Source organism: Henckelia pumila, chromosome 3, assembly GCF_033568475.1.
Source record: "Henckelia pumila isolate YLH828 chromosome 3, ASM3356847v2, whole genome shotgun sequence".
NCBI classification, from domain to species: domain Eukaryota; kingdom Viridiplantae; phylum Streptophyta; class Magnoliopsida; order Lamiales; family Gesneriaceae; genus Henckelia; species Henckelia pumila.
In genome coordinates this window covers 93,038,476-93,050,127 of record NC_133122.1, presented here as the reverse complement: position 1 = coordinate 93,050,127, position 11,652 = coordinate 93,038,476, and the positions used below count along the sequence as shown (strand labels likewise).

The following is an 11,652-nucleotide window of genomic DNA, read 5'->3' as shown; positions in this document are numbered from 1 at the left end:
ATTTTAAGTTATGTAGATCGTTTAAATTGTCTATTTCAAATCAAACATTCATTCTTGTAAATATTGCAAATCCCATTCGCAAATTTTCAAGAAATATCTTCTCTATCAAGAATAGAAAAATAAATAATGTTTTAATGAAATTTTGGTACAAATAAAAACATCTCTCTCAAAATATAGCTTAAAATTGTTTTTGCAAAATTAAACAAATGTTTCCCATAGCTTTTGGATTCAACTCTGGAACCATTCCTGAGCCTTAACTGGGTCTCACCCATCCTAAGCTTACGACTTCTTGTCATCATCTGCAACTCATTGCAAGTGCGAGATCTACATCTGGTATCCAATACCCAAAAAATAGTATTAAGTGAAACATTTATAAAATATATCCTTTGTAGTTCGTAACTACTCGAGATACATTCTTTGCAGTTGCGCTTCCAGTAACCGGGTTTCTTGCAGTGATGGGGTAGTACCCCGTAACCGAAATTGGTAATTAAGAGATTAATTATGTTAATTAAACCAATTTGGTATCTGAAGGTGAGATCGGAAGCTCCGATGCAGGATCGGAAGCTCCGATCGATATTACGTCATGCATGACATGTGGCAGGATCGGAAACTCCGATCGGGATCGGAAGCTTCGATCGCCCTATCCGAAGTCAACCGGTGAGATTTTGACATGTGGCAGATAAGGATGTTCGGAAGCTCCGATGGCAGGATCGTACGTTCCGAACAAGGATCGGAAGTTCCGATCGAGGATCGGAGGTTCCGATCGATGCCTATAAATATAAGGTCCGAGGCATTCATTTCTTACCAATTCCGAGTTCCTTTCTTCGCCCTCGTGGCTATATTTTAGGGCTTTGGGTACTCTTATTTTAGAGTTGGAGTAGGGAACATATTTTAGTATAGTCAGACAGTGTCTGACATAGTAGCGGAGCAGTGCTCGTGTTGTAGAGCCGTGTTCGAGGCTGTGAATTCACAGCAGGGGAGTGCCCTAGTTGCGGGATAGTCGCCATCAGTGGGCTGACAACGGACGCTGGTATAGCTATGGTCTCCTTAAATTATTTAGGAGTATGCAATAGCTTAGTTTAGGCTTTTAGCGCTTATTGAATGATGCATGGGTATTTGCATTGTAGACTTGATGATAGGCTTGGAACCTAGAGTGGGACTACTAGGACTGCCTTAGAAAGGTACGTAAGTACTGACTGAGATTGCCAGCGGATATACATGCTTATATGTTGCATTTATGTGTTTGCATGTTATTATTGTTATGCGGCATGTGCATATCATCTTGTGCCTGTACATCTGTATATCTTTCGAAATGAGCCAGTTAGGGTTGCTCAGCCCTGTTAGGACGTTTGATATCGAGTACCCTTAGGTACTGATACCTCGAGGACTCCGCGGTCCGCATCCGGGATTCGGGAATGAGTGGTCGCACACAGTGGTTAGCTACCCCGATGTGACGAGCTTATATCCCAGGTGCCAGTTTGAGCAGTTTGTATACAGTTATCCCAGATATGGATACCCGGTCATTTGCATGCATCATATTTGTATGTTTATCCGTGCTTTCGTATTGAGCTTAGAGCTCACGTCCAGTATTTTCTGTGTATCTGGATACCCTATTCGATGGGGCAGGTATAGGTGCAGGATTGGGCACCAGGAGCCTGGAGTAGCCTGTGACCTTGAAGACAGCAAGATTTGCTGTAGGTTTTATTTAAAGTAATTCGATTGGGTTGTATAAATCGAGTTTGATTAGCCGGTTGTATTCTGCCAGTCTACTTGTATTTAGTCTTCCGCAGCAATTTGATTTAATGCATGCTTAATTATGCTCTTAACTCTGGTTAGGTAGTGGATCTGGGTCGGGTCTCTACATTTATGGTATCAGAGCACTGCATGCAACGGACTTAGGAAATTGATAATAAGACTTCTTGATTATCCTTGTAGGATTGATTGAGGCTAGCGAAAGAAGATTTGGTTCTTCATTGCCAAGGTTTGCGGCAGAAGTTTTTACTATAAGGAATGCAACAGTGATGAGAACACCAGTAGTAGCATATCGATAGATAGACTGACTGCTGTGGATGGTTCATCATTTGATGCATTGGGATGTTGATCGAAGAACATATGGATTCCAGCTAGGGAAGACTGGAAGAGAATATCGGTTATATCGCGTCAGATACCTCTGAGGGCTTTTTAGAATGAATGGTTTTTAGTAATCCATTTGGTTCCAGTCCTTGAAGATTCTCCACTCGTAGTTGAAGAGATTGTCAGATAGACCTTCACCAGAGAATGCCTCGAGTGCCTAAAACATGACAGGTTTCGAGAGTGAGGTCTTTAACCTCGTGCAGAACATGGTTTTGTCGGTATGCTTGTATCGATGCTTTTGGTAGGCATACGGAATACTTCATGTTCAAAAGCATGATTTAGATACAAGAAGAACGCTGATGGTAGATCGTGAGCAGAAGAAGTCGACTGACATGCACTGACGCAGAGCATAGCTGGTTAGCTATCACGTGCCATTTCTCCGGAGTTCTTCACTGGAGGACATGTAGAGAGACTTGGATGGAAGTATGCTGGTATCGATGCGTGTGTCGATTGGAAGCTTCATGCTCAAGGAGTGAAGACAAGTTCGACGATTTTAAATACTGTATTGATGAATCATCAAAATTTGGTTGTATCAGTTCAAGTTATTGAATGTACATTTTGTTGTATTTTGAATACTGTATGTATTACATGGGATTGTAATAAAAGAAATTGTACATAACTTGAAGTAATGATACATGTTTTACTTATTCAAAGATTCGTGTTTGATTACAAGTAATTTTACTAAGTTTGGCTTGGAATTAGTTGACTAATCAACTAGGATAGCTCATGGATTTTGAGTAAGTCAACGGTAATGGATTGACATGGGGTTAGTCTAGGTGTCTTCATAAGGCTGACCTAAGTAGTCGTTTGACTGAGTTAGTGCCATTGATGAGGTAATTCATCTGGGAGCATGGAAATATCGATCTTGTTTGGAAATTTTGAGTTTTTGTTCTAAGTTGTTTTCTTAGGACAGTAGTCTGATTGACCTGCATAGGTTGAGACTTCGTGATGATGGGATGCACTACATAGCTAAATCGATCCATGTGAGTCGTTCTTTTCGTTCTTGACATAAAAACTTGAAACTTTTTGCGTAGACTCTTAAAAATAATTAAAACACCTTAAAAAATCATTAACATGAATTTAGGAACCCAATACGAAGAAACAGATGCCCGAGACAGAACCCTGGGCACTGGGACGTGCATTTCTGCGTGTCCTGGCGCGACGACCATGGGTGTTGGGGCGTCCAAAAACGGCGCACCTGCGCCTGGGATGCTTCCTGCGAATGCAGACAACGGAGCTGGGTGCAGAAACTCGTTTTTATTTCATCTTTTCTCGTCCTTTTCGATCCCTTTTTTAAAGTAAACACTCACCCATCGAAACTTATAATCAAACACATGAAAAACTTCAAAAACTCGATAAAAATTCACCCAAAAACATTTATCTTCAAAAGATTTGCATCAAAACTTTTCATTCAAAATGCACACACCAAAATTCTCAGATTCACACGTCTTTTCTCATCAATTCTCAAAAGTATTTTCATAAAACATCAAGAACGATTCTCGTTTCATAGTTCTACATCATGCTCTTCAAAATCTCTTAAAATATGCAAATATACATTACATACACATCAACATACAAGTTTTTCATATCAAAATACATATATTCTCGAATGGTGGTTTCAAAAGCATTTAAAACTTACCTGATCATTGAAGGTTGGGTATAATCTAGCTTCAGTAGCGATCTAGATTAGCACGAACGCGATCGAGGAACGTATTTCTTCCTTGGTGCAGATTTTTGAACGAGAGACAAGGGAGAGGGAAGGTGTAGGCGGCGTTGGAGAGAAATTAAAAAAAAAATGAACGTCGACTCCATATATGACTAATGAGTTTGGAAAATTTTTCTCTCAATCAATTACCTTTTTTTAAAAAAAAAATAAAAACCACATCGAATATTGAACTTAAAATATACTTAGGAATATTTGTTTAACCTCGTTCGTATGCTAGTTTCTTCTCTCTAAGTCTAGAATTAATCCCAAACCCGTTGATCACGGTCCGGATCCGAGTTAGACCCGGCCCATGGCCAGGTCTATCTCGTCTTATAACCAAAATGCATATACTTTGTTAATTATTAGAGGCGGCATACGCCCAACACCAATAATTTTGTCAATTAATGAAAGCATGTATTTCCGCTTAAATTTTGCGGGTGCATCAGGTATCGGCTGTGAATATTTAGTATCGTTTTTTTTTTTTTGTGTGTATTGAATTTTAATGTGTAATATATGATTAATTTTTTCCAAATAAGTCATATACGAAACGAGAGTATTAGTGTCAAATAAGTAATATTCACTTGATTTAGTGACATGAAAAAAAAAAACACAACCCAAAATAAAATCCATGCCATTGAACTAAGACAAAATTTTAAAAAGTTATAAAACTAAAACAAAAAAAAAAAATTTACATCACTAAAATTGCAATTCTCTTTTTATTTTATTTTACTTTATTTTTTGAAGGGAATACATTAAAGCCAAATCAAACGAAATAAGAAAAGGCGGGATAGCTCGGCCTTCTAAACCAATCATAAAAATCTATAATTAGAATGAAATTAAAATTTTAATAATAATATATATGTTCAGAGAAAATTAAATTTCAGTTATATTTATTAAATTCATTTAAACACAATAAAAACTCGAATAAATGTTCGGTCTATTAATATATTCGTTAAATAATACTCGATATCAACCAAAACATTAAAAAATTCGAGTCGACTCGATTACAACCCTACTCTTCACAAACAACGAATGAACAAACAGGTTTTGACTAAGCCATACGTCGGCACGTCTCCGTTCCCCGAACGGACCAAGAAACATCTAAAGCACAGCAAGATTCGTGACGACTTTCAAGATTACTTTTATCTTTTAAAAAAATAACAAATATATATAATATAATATTTTTAAATACTACTATTGACATTCCAAAATTTTTTATTCAAGGATAATAATAATTAATGAAAAATAAAATTTAATAGGCTAATTTTGACAACTGAAGCACAGAAGTTAAAAGCTAAGCTTGAAATCCAGTAACCTCACCAACACACAACATGCCCATGTCCAAGAACGATAAAACATTAAACCAGATTTCATGTTCAGTCTAAAATCTTTGTTCAAACACTAAGCAAGGAATATAATAAAACTTGCACTTTTAGAAGACTGTCAAAATTATAGTAGCAAGAATGGTTATAACCAGACGGCGAATTACAGCCTCCTTCCCCTTCTTCCACCCTTTCTACGAGTACTATCAGTTGGAATTGGAGTCACATCCTCTGGAAAGGAATGATAACACAAGATAGTAAATATCGTGACTAATTCATATTAAAACAGAGATGGGGCTTCGAGCAATTGACAATATAATACAATACCTATACGCCCAATTTTCATGCCAGAACGAGCAAGGGCTCGCAGAGCAGACTGGGCACCAGGACCAGGAGTCTTGGTCTTGTTTCCCCCAGTAGCACGAAGCTTAATGTGAAGAGCGTTAATCCCAAGCTCCTGCATAGTAGATGTTCTGGTCAATGTAAATAATCATTAAAAAAAAAAACCTACTATGCCATGACATTTTAGGCATAGTGGTATATAAAACCTTGCATCGCTGCGAAACATCTTGGGCTGCAAGCATAGCCGCATATGGAGAGGATTCATCCCTATCAGCCTTCACTTTCATTCCACCTACAATCAAAAGGAAGCATCGATCAAGGCCTAGAGCATTGCTCACAAAAATATTTCCAAACCAGACATGCGAACAACTATGGCGAATTTGTTGAGAAGTAAACATGAGCTAAGAGCCTCTCCAAAGGCAAAAATTGCGCTACAAAACAAGTAGAAAACAATAATATCGAATTTCCAAAGCATGTTGATCGAAATTATACAACATATCAGATAAAAAATTACACTAGTCAGATTATTAATACATGCACCTTCTACCCATAGCTTTGCAACTCTCAAGTTTAATTAGAAATCAAATTCCAATAGCCTTAAGCAGAAATTAATATTTCCAAAAGCATGCCCAAATGGCTCCGTTTAGATGCAGCTATATTTATGTTCTACCATAAGTAATTTTGAATCTAATTTTTAATAGAATACATATATTTTTTTGAAAAAAGGAATCAGTTATCAAAAAAAAGCCCAACAAATAATCAACCTTCGTATCTGGCCCCCCCGAGTATATAGAGCAGCAAAAGGATTAAAACTCAAATAACCAGGCTATCGTGATATTTACTGTTGGAAAATTTTCATCAACTTTAGTATCTTAAAAATGACCTTGGTCAAATATTTTTTTAAAAAAATGACCTCGTGTACATTTGAATACACTCAAGTACACTTGAGAGAGTTATTTTTTTAAAATGAAGTTTGACCAAGGTTATTCTCTATATTCCCCTAGTGCGTTACCCCTACTACTCAAGGTTCTGAAAAAACATGAGCACGGCGAAGATTCTGATCAAGCTTCAAGTTTCAAACTTTACAATGCTTAAGCAGTTATGATACCGGATTATGAGTGCAGAAACGTTTTAGATTTTAATAATAAATGCATAAATTTTCAAGTTGATCAAAACCATAAGTTTCAAAATAACAAATTGTGCCGGGTAAAACTTCTTCGGATAGCCACTAGGACAAGTATTGTGTGTTAGTCACAAAGGAAGGGTTCGAAACATATATGTTAATGATTTAAAGGTTTTTTTGTTAAATAATTTTATGTTATTAAATTTTTCATTTAAAAGAATGTTTAAAAGTCAGAATTTTAATTTTAATTAAGAAAAAAAAATTAAGAACTTTATCCAAAAATTTGTGCTTTTTAGATCTTTTTATTTTTATGTGGTTAATTTTATATGGTTGATATGTCAAACAAAGGGTTTGCTGTTTTTTCCACGCTTTTCTACGAGGCGAAGCTTTTTCCTCACGCTTGGCGCTTAAGTTAGAGCTGTGTTTTTTCATGCTTTTTAAAAAACTGCTAGTTAGTGCTGTTAGACGAGCCAACCCATGGCGAGGGGTAAAAAGCCAGCCATTTGGCGGGGCGGGGGGGCCAGCCCACCATCCCGACGAGCTGAAAATCCCCAGACACCCAATCCAAGGTGGGTTGCGGGTTAGACAGGCGGCCCAGAAAAAAACCATTATAATTAATTAAAATTTTCATCTCATATGCTCTAATTGTTGATTTCACAAGTGAACATTTTATACAAATTAATTGACGCAAAAAATTAACGTTCACTAAAAAAAATACATATACCACAATAAATCTATAAATAAAAAAAATAATTTCCTTTCCAGGCCCGCGGGCCAACCCAAGCCTGCCTGGGGCCAGCCCAGCCCACACGGGCTGACCCATTTAGGTCCGCCTCTAAATGAGTTGATAAAACTTCAACCTAACCTACTTAAATTGTGTGGCAGGGCTGAGTTGACAGGCTCAAGTCACACTGACGGCTTTACGGTCTACTACCGGCAAAGTATCCATGTGCAACATCATAATGAACAGTTAAACACAAATACCAATCTCACATAAAATTACCCCACAGCTAGAAAGTTTTAATCAACATTAGTACCTTACCATGTACAAAATTAAAATGTTCACAGTCCAGTGAACCCAAACATAAATTATATCATTGTAAGAATACAAAGAGAGCAGTTAAAAACACAACAGATCATCACTCAACAGCTAGATTCACGGCACAGGGAACATAACGAAAACCAAAGACAAAATGCATGATTCCATACCCGTAATACGAACCAAGGTTTCCCTTCCAGACAGGTCAGTTACATGCTGCATGTCCAATGCAAATGCGATCAGAAATTACAATGCTTTTTGGCGTCCTCTAAAAAAATTAGAGAAAAAACATAATTTAATGAACTGAATGCAATACTCACAATGAAGGTGTCATTGAATGAGGCAAAGATGTGAGCCACACCAAATACTATTTCTCCGTCCCTAGTGGCAGGTCCAAGAGTGACATTCTCTTCCTTGGGCTCTCTGGTCCTCCTTTTCGACTGTCACTCCAAACAGAGCAGATTATGAAAAGGTGAAAAAGAACTGAAATACCCTTGAAACTGAAAAAAAAATAATTAAAAAAAATGCCACCAAAATTAAATTTTAATGACAGCTCTTTTAAGAATGTAAAAGTTGAGCCTGAGTAGATGCATATTGAGAAGACGAAATCTTATGCTAAATATTTGCTTCTGCAGAAATAAGCTAATACGGTCAAGGTTAAAACAACAGAAACAGAAAAGCACAACCTGAGATTTACAAGTAAGAAGAATAATACAACTAAATCAAAAAATCTAACCAATGGCATTTGTTTGATTGGACAACTACTGAAGAACCCAGATTGGTTTTGGGGGACAAGGGCACTAAGTGGAATTTAAGGTGAGACGTAACTCGTTTGTTTTAAAAAATAGTACCCCATAACTCAAGTTTTACGTCCGAAGAACAATCTCCCTCCCATTGGCTTTTCAGTTTTCCCTAGGTACACCACATGAGTTCTAACTATAATCAGGCATACAGGCTCCAGGCAATTCTGCCAAAAAAATAAAAAATGAACAATTTATATTAACAACCAGAGAACATTATTCAAGAATTACATTGATTCTCCATCGTAATAAATAACCCAACCCCAATATCCACGAGCTACAATAAAAAAAAATAACAAAGGATTCGTACAAACACAGAAAGTAAAAAAACAAAAACAAAAAAAACAAAATACTCGACCGAATTTATGACCTAAAATTCAAATAAAGGTACCAAACACCAATTTCACGCGAAAAACAAAAACAAAGACAGTAATTAACTGAGCGCAAGGGAAAAAAAAAACAGATCATTGAACTGAAATGATTAAAATTGAGAATTTATGCATCGTATGAATCAGATGAAACTTTTGAAGAAGTTTACCATGGCTGAGAGAGAAGAGGGGAGGGCTTCGCTGCGTCCTGACTTCCGATAAGCAAAGCGCTGGTTTTAGCTAGTGGGGGGACAACGATGCTAGATCTTATAGCTAGGGTTTGGGGTGATGATATTTTTCATATTCCATAAATACCCCTGCTCTATTTATATTTTAAGAACTGAGAAGGTCGACCCATACTTAGAGAAGTAACAAATAACGATTAATCGGCAATTTGTGGAGAAATTAAAATGAAATTGCAGTGTTGTATCAATGTTTTTATGATCAGATGGGTGATCGAATCGGTTTATCTTAAAAGAATGGTTCAATCGGTCGGACCGTTTTAATCGAACGGTCGGACCAAAAAGTCGTTTATAAAATATAATATAATTAATAATATATTTTAAATTAATAAAATAAAATAGAAAAATATATAGATTTATCATTGTTTGAAAACTAAATAACCATATAAATATATACAAAATATTAATTTTAGTTATATATTTTTAAAAACTAAATTAATTAATTAAAAAACATTAATATTAATAAAATAATATTTTTAATAAAGTACAAATTCCAAATAATCTTGTATATATATATATTAAAAATATTAAATTAAGTTTTTAAAATAAAAAATATATTTTTTATAAAAAAAAAATTCGAAAAATCGGTTGAACCGGTTTTTGACCGATTCTGAGCCGGTTTTTTGACTAGTTCGACCAGTTCGAAGCCAGTTCGACCGGTTCTTGACCGGTTTTGATCGATTTTGACCATAAAAACGATTATTAGGAGCAATCCGGACCGGACCAGTGTCCGGTTTCCGCTTGAACGGCCGGTCCGGTCCGATTTTGAAAACATGGTGCTGTATGATTACGTTTTTGTCATCATATGTTTTGAAAATTTTATGTAACGCTTTTATTAATTTCTTTATATATTGTGTTTGATCTACTTCTATTCAATAAATGTTATTCTAAACGCTCACTCATTATATTATCTCTTCAGTTCAATGTTTTTATAATCGGATCGGTGATCAAACGGATTTATTTTAAAAATGGTTCAACAAGTCTGAGCATTTTAACGGGACGGTCGGATCGGAAAATCGTTTATATAAGATAATATAATTAATAATATATTTTAAATTTTAAAAATCCAAAATAGTTTGAAACTAAATAACTATATAAATATATTCAAAATATTAGTTATAGTTATATATTTTTTAAGAATAAATTAAGTAATTAATTAAAAAACTCGAATATTACTAAAATAATATTTATAACAAAGTAAAAATTCCAAATAATAATGTGTATATAAATATAATAAAATATTAAATTAAAGTTTTAATTAAAAAAACTAATTTTTCAAAAAAATAAAAAAATTTGGAAAATCGGTTGAACGGGTTCTTGGCCAGTTCTTGACCGGTTCGATAAGTGTTGTACTTCGGAGGCAGAAGGTGAGTTCGGAAGCTCCGAACTCAAGATCGGAAGGTCCGATCGTCTTTGGATAAGAAAGTATGTGAATTCTGATTGGTGACTTGACGTGACATAGATCGGAAGCTCCAAACCCCAGTTCGAAAGGTCTGAACTTCGTCAGAAGTAGTGTGTTGTCCAATCAAGGACACGCGTTCGGTGAATAGAGATAGAAAGCTCCGATAGATAGATCGGAAGCTCCAAAGTCCGATCGTTTCCTATAAATAGGGGCCGAGAGCTTCATTTACAACTCATCAATTCACTCTTTCCTTTCTCTTTTTTGACGATTTTGGAAAGTTTTCGGATGTCGTCTTGATGGCCAGTCAATAGCAAAGCACTACCAGGATCATAGTGAAGTTGTGCCTAGGTTTTGAGGTCATTGTATCAAAGGTCTAGCGATGGACGCATGTATAAGTTTACACTCTGATTAGCTTCTGTGAGTAGTTATTAGTCTATTTAAGGTTTTTAATAGACAGTAAGTGATATGATGATTATCTGCTTATAGGTTTGGACTAGAGAGCCAGCGTTGCTAGGTTGCTTGAGTTGCTTAATAGAGGTACAGACGTATTATCCGAGATATCCTAGTTGAGTATGCATGTTCTATATTTGCATGGTTTATATGACAATGCTTATGTGCATTTATTATGCCACGGTTGTTACAGCTACACGAAGTTTCATGTTGAGCATATACTTTGATATTATTAGTAGAGAGGTTGTTCAACGCCGAGTTATTTGTGGATGGATTTCGTGGGTTCGAGTCTGGTTAATTTTGTCCACTTATTCTTATGGCATGGGAGTACCTCCTGTGCGATGGCTTAGTGTGCTACGTATCATGACGCCTATTTTTTGAGAAAAGTTTCTACCGTGATAGGTTTCTGGTACCCTTTCATTTGCATTAGCATTCATGGCATATGTATACGCATACTTTCGTACTGAGCGTTGTTAGCTTATGTCCTCGTTTTTTTTTGTTCTGGACACTTCATTCTACAGGGCAGAGCTCAAGTTGTATGGACCGAAAGGTAGAGGTTGTTTAGCTGCAGAAAGGTTGGATTTGTACTATACCAGGTTTCTATTAGTTGATTTTTAGTATTGTTATTCGATGGGATTGTATAACATTTAGCTACACTTGATTTCAGTATCGGTTGTATTCCATCGGGGTTTTTAGTTTTATCATTTTAGTTTCCGTTGGTTTTGA

At 36.0% G+C, this 11,652-nt stretch overlaps 1 protein-coding gene across 1 annotated transcript; it reads right to left on the bottom strand.

Moving 5' to 3' along the window:
• Nucleotides 1-5,117: 5,117 nt before the first annotated feature.
• Nucleotides 5,118-9,158, bottom strand: LOC140890709 (small ribosomal subunit protein uS11x). The gene is made up of 6 exons (XM_073298703.1): nt 9,003-9,158; nt 7,985-8,104; nt 7,835-7,880; nt 5,709-5,794; nt 5,488-5,617; nt 5,118-5,391 (listed from the first exon to the last, which is right to left on the bottom strand). The coding sequence occupies exons 1-6, from the start codon at nt 9,003-9,005 to the stop codon at nt 5,324-5,326; spliced, it is 453 nt and encodes a 150-aa protein (XP_073154804.1). The 5' UTR covers nt 9,006-9,158; the 3' UTR covers nt 5,118-5,323.
• Between the last annotated feature and the right edge of the window lie 2,494 nt (nt 9,159-11,652).

What these genes read in the sequence shown, in the direction of transcription:
- LOC140890709 (XM_073298703.1), bottom strand. An exon ending in CATTCAATGACACCTTCATT is followed by an intron (nt 7,881 to 7,984) that starts GTGAGTATTGCA and finishes TTGGACATGCAG; the next exon opens with CATGTAACTGACCTGTCTGG. An exon ending in ATGTTTCGCAGCGATGCAAG is followed by an intron (nt 5,618 to 5,708) that starts GTTTTATATACC and finishes TCTACTATGCAG; the next exon opens with GAGCTTGGGATTAACGCTCT.